The sequence below is a fragment of the Anopheles coluzzii genome, chromosome 2 (genome assembly GCF_943734685.1).
Source record: "Anopheles coluzzii chromosome 2, AcolN3, whole genome shotgun sequence".
Taxonomy (NCBI): Eukaryota; Metazoa; Arthropoda; class Insecta; order Diptera; family Culicidae; genus Anopheles; species Anopheles coluzzii.
In genome coordinates this window covers 95,502,037-95,518,430 of record NC_064670.1, presented here as the reverse complement: position 1 = coordinate 95,518,430, position 16,394 = coordinate 95,502,037, and the positions used below count along the sequence as shown (strand labels likewise).

The 16,394-nt window shown below is 45.1% G+C and overlaps 1 protein-coding gene across 5 annotated transcripts; it reads left to right on the top strand.

Annotated features, from left to right (window-relative positions):
- Positions 1-272: 272 nt before the first annotated feature.
- On the top strand, positions 273-16,146 carry LOC120947549 (PAN2-PAN3 deadenylation complex subunit PAN3). Of its 5 annotated transcripts, none has more exons than XM_040362960.2 (17): positions 273-393; positions 3,203-4,008; positions 7,640-7,721; positions 7,813-7,905; positions 7,995-8,316; positions 8,414-8,514; positions 10,201-10,339; positions 10,421-10,567; positions 10,635-10,775; positions 10,863-10,979; positions 11,079-11,199; positions 11,282-11,404; positions 11,492-11,621; positions 11,683-11,819; positions 11,886-12,077; positions 12,162-12,324; positions 12,396-16,146. In XM_040362960.2, exons 3-17 carry the CDS (start codon positions 7,656-7,658, stop codon positions 12,510-12,512), a joined length of 2,109 nt encoding a protein of 702 aa, XP_040218894.2. In that variant the 5' UTR covers positions 273-393; positions 3,203-4,008; positions 7,640-7,655; the 3' UTR covers positions 12,513-16,146. The 5 variants fall into 5 exon arrangements, with proteins under 5 accessions (XP_040218894.2, XP_040218895.2, XP_049463193.1 ...); XM_040362961.2 differs by having other exon boundaries at positions 278-393; positions 3,200-4,008; XM_049607236.1 differs by lacking the exon at positions 273-393 and adding an exon at positions 459-477.
- Positions 16,147-16,394: the final 248 nt, after the last annotated feature.

The following is a 16,394-nucleotide window of genomic DNA, read 5'->3' as shown; positions in this document are numbered from 1 at the left end:
AAATAACGGCCACAATTTGAAAACCTAAATTACCAAAATATCCCATCCATCAGCTGAACGTCAAACGTCAGACCTGCAACACGGCACCATAAACGCACCGAAGCAACAAACTTTTTTTTGCGAGAGAGCGAATTTGCTCGCGTTTTTCTCTCAGCACGGTTCAAGGGCAAGCGAGATGGCCGCAGCGGGAGGCGGCTGCACGAGCGAGACAACCCGCTCAGCTGCCAACTGACAGGTCGCGTCGCACACACGCACGCACGCATACACATATCGTAAGCTGAAACGGTGATCCGCTTTGCCAAACAAGTCGTGCATTATTTTGGTGTGTGCGCCAGACAAACTAGCAGCTCTCCGGATGTGCAGCTTCTTTTTTTTGCTGCGCGATCGAAAATGGTGAGCGTTTCGGGAAAACCGTGACCATCGAATTGTGTGTGTGTGTGTGTGCGTGTTTGTGATGATTTTCCATGCCCGCTAAACGTACGCGTCCCACGGTGGAAAGTGTTTTAATTTCCCCAGCCCTTCAGTAAGGTGGCATTCAGCAGCAAAAGCAACGAAAACGAACGAAAAACGAAGGGGTGGAAAGGAACGTGCACAACGCGACCGATGGATGTGTGTGTGTGTGCGTGGTTTGCATGAGTGTGTCCTTGTGGTGCGAGAGAGTGTGTTGTTTCTTTTTTTCGGGTCAAAGTGATTTTGTTGTGTTGTGCTGTGGCAAGAAGCGTCGTCTCACGCATTCTCACCGTATTCGTGGGGGGAGGGGGGGTAATGTGTACGCAAAGACTGGTGGAAAGGTACTAGCGGTGGTGTGTTCATGTGTGCGTGTGTGCGTGTGATGTTGTACAAGGGCGCACAAGGAGGACGCACCGTCGAAAGTGCGAAGTAGCAACGACGCACTAAAATACATGGCCAACCAGCAGCACAACACAACAAAAATACACACACACACACAGCTCAACACCGTTGCAGGAGGTCTCGGTCTGCGCGCGTGTGCTCGCATGTGTGTGTGTGTGTGTGTGTGTGTGTGTCAACGGACGTGTTTTTGTTGTTGTTATTTTGCCTTCATCTTTTCCTCCAGCCACAATTCGCGTTCTTTTCCGTGTTGGGTCTGTTTTCGTTTCGAATTGCGTAGCGGTTTCAGCTCTCTCACGGGGCCTACCGTGTGTCTGCGTGTGTGTGTGTGCGTGTATGTGCTTCGAATGGCCGTCGAAAGTGAATAGCTTGCGAGAAAAGCGAAACATAGCAACACGGGCCTCTGGGTACGGCCTGCTACGATGGACGTTTCAAGTTCTTCCTCCATGCAGCAAAGGTTCCATGGCGTACATGGGAAGGAAAACAGTGGTTCCTCTTTCCGCCGGTGTGTGTGTGTGTGTGTGTGTGTGTGTGTGTGTGTGTGTGTGTGTGTGTGTGTGTGTGTGTGTGTGTGTGTGTGTGTGTGTGTGTGTGTGTGTGTGTGTGTGTTTCACCAGCCAGCCATGTTGAGAAGTACGGCGACTAACTGACAACATATTGTTCCGGTTGAGGGTTTTTTTTTGCCGTTGTTAAATTTGTCCTTTTCCATTGCCCCGTCGAAGCAATAGAGAACGTCTTTCTCGTTCAAACAATGGCGCTGTGCTCGTGCGTGTGCGTGCGCTTAGCGTGTGTGTGTGTGTGTGGGTTGGAGGTGTGCGCTCCAATTGGTGTGTGTGTGTGTGTGTATTTTCCAAATCGGTAGAAACGAGGGGATGTTGGGAAAGTTCTATACCCCCTCCCTCAACGAACACGGTAACAACGGGCCGGGAAAGGGACAGCAGCGTCAGGTTGTGATTGTTGCATTTTTCCTTTACCATGGAACAAACCAACACACACACGCACACACACACACCGCAGGCAGGCGAATTGATTTGCGCGTGAAAGATGTAGAAGAGGTCGCAAAGCAACAAAATACTGCGTTTCAAAATTTTGGCCCCATACCTTTTGGGTGGTGGGATTGGACCAAGAAATGACCCTGCCGCCTAGTGCTGGAAAGGAGGGTGTAAAGGCGGAGCAGCGAAGGGATGAATGTTTTCTTCTTTTTGCTCTTGCATTTAGTCTGTTGGCGTGATTTCTTATCGCGCGAGGCAAGGAGAGCCGGACGGGGTTGTTTACAACACACATACACCCCCCGCACACACACCCCCCATTTTTCCCCTTTCTCCTCCTCTTACTCCTCGTCCGCCACCTCCAGCAACCCTCTCCGCAAGCGATTAAAATGCTCTCTTTATTGCCCCCCCCCCCCCTTGATTGCTGCTGCTGCTGTGCTGCTTGTGTGTGTTACCACCTGTTGGCGAGGGGGGTTGGTTTGAAAAAACCTAAGAAAAAAATAATGGACAAATTTCCACCCACACGAGATTGGGCAATGATGGTTTCGATGGTCAAAATGGAGTGAAGTCGGCATTAATTAATTTCAGAACGAACCCATTACTCTTTCGCTCGGTGCAATACTCTGCAATAGGGGATGAAAAAAGTGCAGTGAACGCGGATGCCCTCTCTCTTTCTCTCTCCCTCCCTATCTCTTTCGCTTTTTCTCTGTCCCATTCTCTCGTACTCGCTTTCTCTCACACATCTCGCCTACTGCCGTTTGGTTGATGATTGAAAAGCATCATCACAATATTGTGCTGTACCGTGGTTTTGTTGTTGGTTGTGTTGGGTTGGAGAAGGTGCTGACGGAGGAAATATTGGCGAACGATAGTGTGTGCGTGTGCGTGTGTGTGAAAGAGAGCAACTGTTTGTGGGGTGAAGGGGGTTACTTTTGGTTTTGTGTGTGTGTGTGTGTGTGTGTGTGCGTGTCCGTGTGCCCGAAAGATGGATGAAAGTGGCGAAAGAAAATGCTCTCATCACATCCTTCTTTCCACCCGGGGAACTGATCGCGTCAAGAAGGATTGCTTAAAAGTACCGTTGTTTTTCAGTTTCTTTATTGTTTTTGATTTGGTGGTTTAGAAAAAAAAATTACAGTGTGCTACATTATTGTCAGCTGAGTTGTGCGTTAATGTGCGTGTGTTGTGTGATATTTTGCACCTAAATTGTTGTTCTACTCGCTTCCTCCCTTTGTTTGGAACTTTCTCCCACGTTGATGTGCTAATGTGAAATTTTCTACCGTGCTTTATTATTTTTATTATTATTCATCCTTTTTGTTCACCTTTTTTCCATGTTTCCACCGCCGCTGTGTTTTGTGTTGTGAAAGCAGTGAAGCACGATCAAGCAGCGGTTTAGCGCCACGAAACTTATAAACGACGACGAAAGGTGTATGTTTGTGTGTGTGTCTCTCTCTCTCTATGTGTTTGTGAGTGCATATGTTTCGAGCGTGAGTGAGAGAAAGAAAGTTTTGGCAATAGCAAAAGAAAAAGAAGAAGAAGAGCAACCTTTCTTCACCCCCTCCATCATCGCCATCTCCACCTCCACGGGGGCGCCACACGGTGTGTGTGTGTTGTTTGTCGGTCGATGAGGAGGAGACCGAAACGAGCCAGAAGTGAAGTGAGAGCAACGTGAGAGAAAGCATCGCCGCCGCCACCGCCACCGCAACAGCGAATTAGGTGTACTGTTGCCAAAAGGGAAGGCAAAGCAAGAGGTGTGAGGGGGAAACCAGCCCGCGGCACACGCCTGTCGCACGGCGGCGTGTGTGTGTGTGAAACGTGGAGGGCAAAACCGCTACTAACAGCGCCCCACCGCACCGTGTGTACGACCTGCTGCCACTCACCACCCTCAAAATCGCGACCGCCCCCTGTCCCACGCTCTCCGTCCCTTCCCGGGCACAGAGGTGGTACCGACGAAACCAGACGAACTGGAACAAGCGGGGACAGCAGGCCGCGAGCGAGCGAGCAAAATCTACACTCCCCGCTACACCCCTCCCCACCTACACACCGCCCAACCCGTGTGCCCCGTGGCCGATCTTGCACGGGCGGCGATCGTCGCGCCACCCTTCCCTCTGCAAGCGCGGCGCGAGTCAGCGAAGAAGCAGTGGCCAAGAAGTGAACTATAACGAAACACACTCAGGTATGGTTTTGTACATTGACCTTGTTTCATACGCCGTCACTTGGACGCACAAACATTTACACACACACACACACTGATGCATAGAAATCGTTTCTCGTGTTGTGTGGGGCCGCCGTCGTGGTGTGGTACGTTTCTTGTTGTGTGTGGTATGCACAACGACACACACGGCCCCACAGCCATGCTCGCAGTTGAACCTTGCCACTGACTGCACCATGCGCTCGGAAATAGCACCAAGAGGGACATTAAGCGGGGGTTTATTCTCGCACTTCGAAGAGGCTGCATTTTGATGTGTTTTGAGAGGCGTTGAAAAGTGAGGGTCAATTTTGCCTTCTTCGTACGTTGGACGGAATTATTTTCAAAAACCATTAGTGAACTGCACAAGAAGAGAACTGCAGTGAATTCATTGACAGGTTTAAAGTTTACTGGTGTTGTAGCTAGGAGTTCCCATAGCTGTTGAACACTTTATTGACTCTTTTTTCCGTGAAATGAACTAAAATGTAATGGGAATTGGTCGCTATAGCGCTCTTGTTGGACAAATCCAACAGGAATTTCCAAGGATCCTCCAAATAGGGTGCCATAGAGTGTAATTTCCATCATGGGAAGTTCACTTGCAATAAGAAAGAGTCAAGGAAGTATCCCACAACTATGAGAACCCCTGAAAACCCCTGTAAGTGTTCTACTTTTTAAGCACAATCCAGTTCCTCCGTAGGTTTGGGTTAATGTTGACCTATGGCTTATTTGAAAACTGATACAATTTCAATCATTTCACTAGTACGCGGTCCGGATAGCCTATTCTATGCCCCTGAAAAGCCGGACAGAATCGATTCCCATCCAGATCCTCCTCATGTGTAGCAAAAGACTGCAACTTATCTTTATACTTGACAGTCTGAACTCACTAGCTGAACTTCTATTACCTGCCAAACAGCAACAGAATTTGTGCTTTTGTGCATGAGAGCGCTCCCGTGGTACAGTCATCTAATTGTACGACTTTATAGTAAAATGCCCGTCATGGTTTCAAGCCTCATATGGACCGTCCCCCCGTAGTCCTTGCTACGTGATGCTCTGAAAAAGTCTCGAAAGGCTGGACATAGGCCAGAGCATGTCCATGTAGGATTTTAAGCCATTAGAAGAACCTTTTTTGTGCAATGTTTTTCCATACTGTTTTCATTCCAAGTGCCATGTTTTTAATTGAACTGTTTTAGCAAACAATCGAGCGTTCAATTAAAGAGCATGCCAACTAGAAAACGTCTTATCACGAAAGTCTGCATTGGCAGGTATGATCGCGAAGATCGTTATATGCCAAAAAACGGATTTTCTGCATTTTTGCGCTATAAAAGATCATTGTAATTTAAATAGTAACAATATCTGGGGTTTCTCTCGTCATATAATCAGTGGCACGTGAGGAAATGTTTGATTTTTATCTTACTTTGAACATTATTCTCAGCAAATATGGTTGCCAAACTTCAATCAGTCTTTCCATCATACTATTTTTATCCATTGCACATTTCTTCACAAAAGCGCACCATTATCAAATCACTTAATTTCCGTTCAACAATCCATGGGATCAAATGTACTCTCCGAAGTTCAATAAGTTCCAAAGGCCTGCTAGTAGAGTCTGTTTACTTAGCATACAAAACGTTTCCTCCTTTTTTCATGCATTTTTGGTTTATTTATGAAAGTTTAAACACTCAACTAACTTTTCGAATTAATTTTTCGACACTGGAAGACATTTTGGCAGTCGAAAATGGTGTCGCAAAGTGGGTTGAAATATTGACATTTTTTGGTATTATTAGAGCATATTTAAATGACAATTTTATCGAAACAAAACTAAACTTGAACACGATTTACCCTCGTTGTACTTCAAAAAGGAAAAGTTTACTACCCGTTCCAAATGACCACCGACTGACCCATAGTGCACTGTCAGCTGCTCATGCGTCACGTACGCTCCGCTTCCTTGGTCGCGTTTGTTTGTTGTTTACATTTTACGACAGAAGCGAAGGGCTGCTAGAACGATCAAAAACACCTCTTTGTATACAGTGCTGTGATTGTGTGTGTGTGCGTGTCCGTGAGATTGTAGCGTGGAGCGCGAAGGGTTGATTTTATTTCACGGAAAGAGAACGCAAACAAAAATGGCTGCCGTCGGCGCGTGTGTGCCAGCCACCGGTTGGGGGGGGGGGACACACGAAACCCCGAATTCGTCATTCCGTCGTCCGTTCGAGATGCCCGTTTGCTGGAAAACATAAATAAGCCAAAAAGGTGTTCAATTAGAAGGGAGCTGGGGAAAAGAGGACAACGTGTTGACAGTGCACTTTTAATAATAGTTTCATTCGCAGGAACAAGTAAACAAGCAAAAAGAATCATTTCATTAGTGCGAAATTGTTCCACTTTGCGACCGTATATTGAACCAGATTCTGATTGAGCACACACCTTTTTGCCGGACCTGTTTCCCAGGCGAAAACACAATCAACCGGCGCTGTTTTTGCAGTGTGGCCGTGGTAGTCCGTGTGTTCCTTCCGTCTAATGATATCGCCCCCTTTTTTTCTTGGCTAATTAATGGATTTAAGCCAACGTGCCGAGAGCGAGAAAGAGAGAGACACAAAGCGATTGAATGCGTTGTTTCGGCCCATTGTTTGCTGACGCCGGCCAGGAGGGTTAAACGCTCCAACGAGAACCCCCAGATGTTGGGAATGGTGGTGCAACAGCAGTGTTTATATGCTGTTAGGGAGTCTTCGCGACTATCTACCCACATATTGATCCTGTTTTTGCTCTGCTCCCAGTTCGCTCCGTCCATTTGCTGCAACATAACCAAACGCGTGGGATGCATAAATCTGGGCGTCCTTTGAGCGAGGCACGCCACCTACGCGTCTACCTCACAAAGTCACAACAATGTGTGTTCATTTCGTGTCTATTATTGGAGGGCAAAATGGAGCTTGTATGCGTAGGCTTGTTCCACAGCACACGGGATGAGGCTTTGGTTTCGGTGGCAGAGAGCTTTGAAGCTCCCGGTTACACCGTCACCCTCCCTTCCAAACCCAGAATGGCAAAATGTAGAGCGACAACATCATAGTAACCGTTGAAGCATCCGCCGTCACTACCACCAGCAGCTGCGGCGGTGACCGACATTCTCTTTTTTTGGTTTACCTTTTTTCGCACCGCTTTTGGCGATGGGCATGGTTTTGTCAGCAGCTGCTGCTGCACCTGCCGGTTGTGTCTTTCGGGGTAGCGATTTGTGCCTCACATTCAGCTCACACCACGAGAGGGGTAAAGCCTCTATGCTCTCCGCTTTAGAGGATTTAGGAAAATCATTGTCATCTTGGCTTTCATGAACACGAATATGGATATCTTCTGCTGACGAACTTAAAGAGGGCTAAAGATCTGATGCAATTAATGGCTTTACCAAACACAGTTTTTCATCAGATCTTCCAAGCATGTCGGCGTTGGTGAGGCTGCTCTTGTCCAGAGAATCAGACACCAGATGTGTGAGCTAGTAATGATATGACCGCATCTGAGGGGAAGTTAGGTTATTCCACATCTGTAAACGATATTAAGCTATCTTGACATCTGTTTCACTTCCGTACCATATTTAATGTTTCTCTATTTTCCTCCCATTCGCTCTCGCCCCTCACCGTAGGTTCTCGCCGTGGACTATGGATCCAATATTCTTTTCTCCCTCCAATGGAGTTCCTTCAGAGAGCAAGCTGGCAACGTACATGGTAAGTAAGACTGGACATCAAACACACCACACACACACACACACAGGAAGTTAACTAAATTCCTATTCCATCGATCGTATCTTTTCTCCAGAGTCGTCAAAACGGAACGACTGCCGCGTACGGACTGCCGATGGGTCTCTCCAAGATAACGCTCGATTCTCCCATATCGCTCAAAAAAACACAGGCAAGTATAGATCGTAGTAGCCTCGCGGACCGGTTTGTTTGCTAAATATTTTCCTCTAACTTGCTGCTTCGCTTCGCTTCTGTTCTCAGGTGACACCACAGTCGCCCGAATTCATTCCAAACAATCGACTGAGCACGTCCTCGTCGCCGAACTTTTACTCGTCCTACTCGATACTTAGCAGCAGCAATGGTAGCGCCGGCAGCAACGGCAGTACGGCCGCTGTCGCCGCCCAACCGCCGTCCCAGCAGGCCACCGTCGTACCGGCGGCGGTGCTGTCCTCGGTAGTGAAGAGCGGCGGGGTCGTCACCAACGGTGGCTACGTTGGGCCGGGTGGCGGCGGACCCGTACCGGGCAACATACTGGCCGGTGCACTGAGCAGCACATCCGCCTTTGCGGTCACACCGATCAAGGGTAAGTACGAGTGGGTAAACGGGACAGGTTGAAGGTTGAGAACCCTGTTTTGCTAAACCTTCTCTCTTTTGTTTTGCTTTTTCTTCCCCCCAAACAGGACGAAACATGCTGCGAAACGAATCACCGCAAAGTACTAATACATCTCCCCGTATTACGCCCCAACCTTCACCACCGCCAATTACCACCAACATTCATCAAGTAAACTACCACTACTCTACTTTTGCTTTTGCTGTGCTGTTGTTGTTTTTTTTAATGTGGCCATCATTCTTTTTAAACCCGTTTGTTAAGGATTTTATTAATCTGGAGCTTGATTTGATGTTTCGTGGCTTATTATCTAAGGTCGTTCGTGTTATGATTATAAAATTTGAATTTTGTTTTGGTTAAAATGTACAGTGAATTTTAAAAATTGATGCTTCCATATGATAACCTGTACTGTGCGTACAAATGTTTGAGTCTTATTTGAACAGTTTGCTTATGTTTGTAAATTGTAAACTGTAAATTGTTTTACAGATCCACTCGGATCAAAATTACTTGGTTTAACATGTACCTCTAGAATAGACCGTGAAATTTCGTTTTTTGCTACAATTCATGGAATATTGATCAAAATATTATCGTACACCAAAAGAAAGGATATTCAATACCCCAAATATTAAGACTGTAAAAGATATTGGAAATAATTAATACAACGAATTTCCATGTAATTCCCCTCAAATTCATTTTCACCGCGAACAAACCGGGGAATCTCAAGGAAATGCTCATATGTGATTTATTATTTCAATACGTTTTACAGTTTTTATATTTGGGGAATTAGATGTAAATAGTTGGGAAATTGAATTTATTTTCTTTTGGTGTACGATAAGCAATATTGTGACTAATATTTCATGAAATATAGCAGAAAATCCCAAAAAGGCACGTTCAATTTCACTGAAACTTGTAATCCGGGCTTAAAATATTGAAGAATGAAATGTTGAAAATGCAGGAATAAGATAGGATTTGATGAGACTTATTCCATTCCAGCGTTTGTCCGCTGTTCGTAGATTGAAATGAGGCTAGAGTGTTACACTATAGGAAATTTTAATTAATACTCTTCGATTCTTATTGGTACAAGGCTTATCTTACAGGGTTTCCCACGATTTATTGGTCAGTTCCCATGATTTTTTGGTGTGTTCCCACGATTTTTTGGTCGTATCCCATAGATTTTTGGTTCGTTCCCATAATTTATTGGTATTTTCCGATTGGATATCAATACAATTGGACCAAAAAATTCTGGGAAACGACCAAAAAATCGTGGGAACGCACCAAAAAAATATGGGAACCCACCAAAAATTGATGAGAACCAACCAATAAATCGTGGGAAACCCTGTATTAGCTTATCGGCCAAAACAAGTTTTTTTTTTTATTTTTGTGTAGAGCGAGAAGGCACCCTTATTGCACATGATAACTAAATTATGTCCTTGAAGGTGGTACGTTCGGCCACAACATGTTAAGTTTACATTAAATTGTTGGTCTTCATATCAGGGTGCTTTTGATGCTCAAAATGGAAAAAAAGGTGGAAACCAAAACTTAAATCTAACTTTAGCCAATGTATTTAAAATATACACTGCGACAATATTCTAGTATCATCAATTTGATAAGCCACTGTAGGTACATTACGTCGAAAATGCTAAAAAGGGTCATTTTAATTAACTCGCACCACGAAAGGAAGGTTTTGCACCTTTGTTGTATAGGTCTAAAATTGCAGCATAAACCTGTCCACAACCAAACACAAACACACGCATACACCCACTACTCTTGTCCGTGCCACATGTCGTCCAATCAATAACAAACCGCGCTAACGCTTCTTGTAATTCTCTTCCTAAACACTCGTCATCTGGCGCGCCGCAGGAAAATGTTGGTGGCACTACGTACTTCTATCCAACGGCAGCCAACCATCAGCTGTCGTCGAGCAGTACAGTTAACACGACTGATAACTCCTTTGTCCACATAGCAAGCTCACAAATTAATATAAGTTACACCCATCCAGGTAAGACAAGGAGAACTTATTAGCAAAACCGATTAGCTCTAATTTGTACCCACTCTCCTCTTCTCTCCTTTCTTGCCGCAGGACATGTTTACCCGGGACCTGCATCGCACGTGATCAACATGCAATCGAAGGCACAAGTGTCGGCCGCATTCTTCATGCAGGACGAGCTGCGGAACGACATTTTAGCGCGAAACGAACTCATCAACAGTATCGAGAGCGACGGTCAAGGTACGAAGTTGGCCACATCGTACTCGCGCAAGTGTGCACTACTAATCGCGTTGGACTCGTTTTGCAGATATACCTCTGGAAGTGGAAAACTATCACTCGCTGTGTTTGCTCGAGTCGGTACAGCTGCACACAAAGCTGGCACCGTCGTCCACGTACCGGGCAACGCATGCCGTTACCGGCGTCAAGTACTGCCTGCGGCGTCTTCATGGTTAGTTTGTGCGGTTGCTCGCGCTTCCCTTCCAAGCTGAACGATTTAACCCCTTTGACTGCCGTTTTTTTTTCGTTTGCTCGTCAGGTTTCCGTCTACAGTCCACCAAATGTGTGCAGGTGGTGGATAAGTGGAAGAAGCTGCAGCACACAAACATTGTGCAGCTGCGGGAAGTCTTTACCACGAAAACTTTCGGTGATAATTGTGAGTGTTGTGGTTGGGGACACTCAACGTGTTTCGTGTGTGGAATCGATTGTGTAATTTATTTTTTTTTATCGCACCTTTCCCTTCTCCATTCTTTAGCTTTAGTAATGGTGTACGACTATCATCCCGGGTCACAGACGCTGCTCTCCAAGTACTTCACATCCGTTCCGGAAACGAACGGCTACACCGACCCGTTCGCCGGCGAAGCTCGTCCCTTCAGGTATGGTTCAGCGGTGATGTTGATACGCGTTTCGCAGAGTGCAAACAGGTCAAAATATCCATTTTTGTTTCCCTTTTCGTAGCCACAAAAGTTCTCTACATCGTACAGCCGCCACGTCACTCCTGCCAGAGAATGAAATATGGTCAATTATCATACAGCTGAGTGCGGGTCTGCGTGCGATACACCAGGCCGGGCTAGCGTGCCGGTAAGTGGCGTGTCTGCGGGGTGAGATTTTCGTGCGCGATTGTACAATGTACTATTTTTTTCCATTCCCAATTCGTGCTAAACACAGTACGTTAGATCCGACGAAAATCATTGTGACCGGCAAACGGATACGGTACAGCTGTGTGGGCATATCGGACATCTTCTCGTTCGACCCGAACCAACCAAACCCGCTCACGGTGTTAGATCATCACCAGCAGGTATGGCGGTTTGCTTCCTTATTTAAACAATTTACTAACTTCCCTTTGTTTTTGTTTTCAGGAGGATCTATTGGCACTGGGAAAGCTAATACTGGCGTTAGCTTGCCGTTCCTTACAGTCGGTCCAGCGGGATCAAATTCAAAGCAGCGTCGAGCTCGTCTCCCGTCACTACTCTTCTGATCTTAGAAATATTCTAATGTAAGTTGGCCAATCCTCTCGATTGTGTTCGCCTTAACGCATTTCCGATCCAATCCGTCCCACTAGATGTCTGCTGAACACGAATACCCGCCGCTCGGTGACGGAGATCATGCCCATGATCGGTGCCCGATTCTACGTGCAGCTCGACGCACTCCAAGCCCAATGTGATATACAGGAGGATGAACTGGCGAAAGAGATGGAGAACGGCCGACTGTACCGGCTGCTCGTGAAGCTCGGCTGCATCAACGAACGGCCAGAGTAAGCACGGAGCGACAGCCAAGCTTGTCGAACACACCGGGCACCATTTAATACGTCGCTTTCCCACCTCCCCCCTTTTCGTAGGCTAAACCTGGACGTGACGTGGTCGGAAACAGGCGATCGCTACATGTTGAAACTGTTTCGGGACTATCTCTTCCACACCGTCACCGAGGATGGCCGCCCGTGGCTGAACCAGTCCCATATCGTACAGTGCCTCAACAAGCTGGATGCTGGCACGATGGAAAAGGTAACCATTGCAACCGGCTGTTGCAAGCTTTCGAAGCAGCATTCGTTAACTGTCTCTCTTTCCCGCCCCAGGTTCAACTTATGTCCCGTGACGAACAATCAGTATTAGTGGTGACCTATGCTGAGCTGAAGCACTGTCTCGATCAGGCATTTTCCGAGCTGGTAGCAGCGAGCGAAGGTTCCGTCTAGTGGCCAACCGGCACTGCATGGCCGCCGCCGTCGCCGCCGCCCCCCACACGCTGCACCGGATGAAGGGCGAAAGAAGGCTGGCTGCTGCTCTGGCGTGCAGCAGCGTTCCATCCATCTTCCTTTCACCTTTTCGTGCGTGTGTGTGTGTACAGTGCAGTTGCTCTTTCTCTACGCCCGCGTTTACCTCTCCCCCTCCCATAAAATCCCGCCAAAACGGTCCGATCTCTCCGTCTTTTCCTACAGTTACTATATTAGGTTGTGTCGTGTACTTGGTTCTAACTTCAACCAATGAGCTTTCTCTCTTTCTCTCGTTATTTTTTTTTTCTTGCAGAACTGCAATTCACATGAAATAATGCGCCAATAATGCTCGCCCAATCACCGAGTGGTATAGTGTGTTTGTGGCAGGAAAGGAGGAGAGAGTATTATTATTTTTTTTTTTTTGGCAATCTTCCACCATACCGAATGGTTCGAAAACAGGGAAAAAGTACATTGTTTGTTGACAGCGGCGCAAAGGCGTCACGCAAGCGTGTTAAAGTTATAGACTGATCGAAACACAAAGAAACAAAACGCAAGAAAACTGATGAATCTATACAGTCGATAGTAAAACAATGCATGAAACAACAACAACAACAACAACTACAACAAAACGGTATGTACAACAACGACTTCAAAGTGGTGTGACTATCATTTGTGATACAACAATATACTAAAAAAAAAAGGAAAAAGGCGGACTTCGCTCACTGTATCTGCTCCAGCTTTTGGAGCGGAGTTGAACCGATGGGCGGGCGCAGCACCGCATCCTGGTGAATTATAATTGTGCAAACATTCTCTACAAACCGCTTTACCCTTTCCTGTTTTATGTCCCGCTTGTTGCTTAATGTTCCACGATTAAGTTGTGATTTATTTAGGCTCCAATTGATTTGCCCCGAATGGAGTTCTAGTATGGTAGCTTTTTTGTTTGTTTGTTTCGTGCATCGAGTTATTGCACACACACACACACAACGTAGGCAAAACACGGCATTAACAGTTCCTGGGATATAATGCTGGCGGTATGCAAATAGTGTACGTTCTGATGTTCTGTTAATTGAAACGATCCGTTATGGAAACACTTACAAAAAAGAAAGATCGTATTTTGCTAGTTTAAGGTTGAGATGAAATAGGCGTTTTAGGTGATTTAAGGATTTCTGTTTAAACGAAAAAGCGAACCAACAGGGTGATAAAACAGAAACAAACAAAAGTAAAGAAAGGTATAGTTGGGATATATATTTTTTTTTAATTTTTTCTGTTTCCACATTGTTTTGCTGTGTTATTGAAATTGATTTTTGTCTCGCTATAGAATGTAAATGTGTATCGGAAAATTGTAGTACAACTTCTCAAACGTAAGACTGCTGCTTCTAAAAGCACTTGTTTTTCTTTCCTTTTTTGTGGTGCGATCAAGTCTTGACTAAGTGTGTGTTGTTTTGGATTTTTTGGGGAAGAAATTTGAAGTTTATTTTAACTTAAAACTACTTGTGGTGCACATAGCAGCTGACTTTTTTTTTGTGTGCATAAAAACTGTTCGTAAGAGACAAGTGCAGTGGAATTTTAACTAAAACAACAATAACAACTAGTCGCGGGCCGAACAAAGACGATCAGCTTTTAATGGCGACAAGTGACTGGTGTTGTTTAGTAGATTAGTAAGGTTGACTTACTTTCCCCCTCGCGCTAAGTGATGTGTTACAGCTTGCAATGTCGGGTTGTTTACGCTAATGTGGAATAGTATCGGCATCGTGCAAACAAGGAAGCAAATGTGTTTTGTGTTTGTTTTCATTTTGAAAGTCGCAAAAACGAAGCGACGGAGAGGAAAATGTTAATTGAAGTTGAAGATTGGAACACGCTCAACACCACCCGCACGTTGAGCAATGGCAGACGTGGAGGCAAGGGGGAAAAAGCTAATATATATATACACACATACATATACTTCCAAGAGAAACACAGGAGGATGTGGGCCGAAGCCGCGACAGGACATAATGACAAAACTCTGGGCAAAGAAGGAGAGAGAGGCGCGGCGGTGTTGACGGAGTGGAGCTGTGCCGTGTTTGTTGGTTATTTGAAGGTAAAACATGAAAAAAGACTTTTTATTGTGACAAATAATATTTAACGCAAGCAAGCAAACAACAAGCACACATGCGAGAGAGAGAGAGAGATGCAGCGCGTGTCGCGTAAGAAGGGCGCACGCATTATAATACGCAGCAGCCGCATGTGAACGTGCAGGTGTAGCTGAAAACGAAAAGAAAACACAACAGAAGAGAAAGAGAGAGACAGAGAGAGAGAGAAACAAGATAAATTAAACCAGAGATATATTTGTATAAAAAAATGGAATAGAAAACAGGCGAAAAAGTGTGGCGGAAAATATGCACAAAACGAAGAAAGTAGATCAAAAAATGAAGTGGAACAGAGACAGATAGAGGAAAGGCAGTGCTTGTTGAGCGCAATTATGTTTCCAGTTTGGGCACAGTCGTGTTGTCACCATCAGGGCCTGATGTATTGTCTTGTTGGACTTTTCCACTGGCGAACCGACCCGGTCGGACAACAGAACTGGAAGCTATCTGCTTTTTTTATTTTATTTTTTTTGGTTTCATTCTTTGCTTACCTTTTTTGATAGAACTCTTCTAGTTGAGTTGCTTTTCATAAATTTTCATAATGTTCTATGTTTTTTTCCTTTTCTGTTTTTACTTTACTTCCGTTCTGTTCCCTGTTAACAAAATTTTCTCTCCTTTTTTTTGCCTTACCTTTTCCCCCCACTTCTGTTCCAAACGCTCTTGGAATTCGTTTATAAGAAAACAACAATCATTTCTACACTCTTATTATAGCCGGCTGACACTGCTGTGCAACAGGCCACAGCGTCAAGCAGAAGGCGCGATAAAAAAAATATTATTTACATAACAAAACAAAAAATAACGCATAGAATACTTACCTTTTAAAATATATTGTATGTGTAATATGGCCGTGTAGATTCTATTTCGATAGCTTCAGCATATGAAGCGAACCTCTAGCATCGCGCGCCGAGAAAGGCAGCAACGCACGAAGACGACGACGACGACGATGATGATTAAATGTGTAGCAACACTGAAACGATGGTAGCTTTTCGTATTTGTTTTTTTTTCTGTTTTGTTTTACGTTTTTAAAAAGCATCTTACCCCTTCCCCCTCTGTTCCACTACCCGGAACAGTTTTTTTTTCTACGTTTTCTGTCTCTCGAACACACACACACACAGACATAAGCACGAAACGATCGTAAATATCATCATCCCTCCGTTGTGATAATGCAAGAACCCGCGATCTGATCTCATTTTATTTTTGGTCATCCCGGACTGAATGGACACACAGTTTTTGATAACGTACAGAAACACATACACACATTACGTACGCGTTTCCATTGTGCGGGAGTTGGTTGGTGCGTTTTTTTTTTTGTTGTTCTGGCAATTTTCTACTAACACTACTCCCACCCACCACCACTGAGCAACCAAAACAACTGCGCCTGTAACGCGAAGGAAAAATTAGAACTTACAAAACTATAATCAACACATGGTACAATCGAAAGACACGGGCGTCCTTGCTTTATTTTTCGGTTTTTCAATTAGCCATGGACAAAAAGGAGAAGAAAAATACAAAATTTGTTAGGAAAAAAATAATAAACATCAACAAAAACAAACAAACCGAACCAACCAAAACACAGGAAACCGAAAAGGAACACACAAAAGAAAGGCATCGGGAGCATCGGTGTGCAAGCAAAAGGAAAATGGAAAAGTTAAACAAAAAAAAAAGGAAAGGGAAAATGATACATCAATACACTACAAATAATGCACTAAGATAATGAAGAAGAGAGAAACGAAGCAGAATA

Bases quoted from the DNA above. Each gene is read 5' to 3' on its own strand.
- LOC120947549 (XM_040362960.2), top strand. From the start codon at position 7,656: ATGGATCCAATATTCTTTTCTCCCTCCAATGGAGTTCCTTCAGAGAGC. The intron at 11,820-11,885 runs GTAAGTTGGCCA...CCGTCCCACTAG, and splicing joins GATCTTAGAAATATTCTAAT to ATGTCTGCTGAACACGAATA. The intron at 12,078-12,161 runs GTAAGCACGGAG...CCCTTTTCGTAG, and splicing joins TGCATCAACGAACGGCCAGA to GCTAAACCTGGACGTGACGT.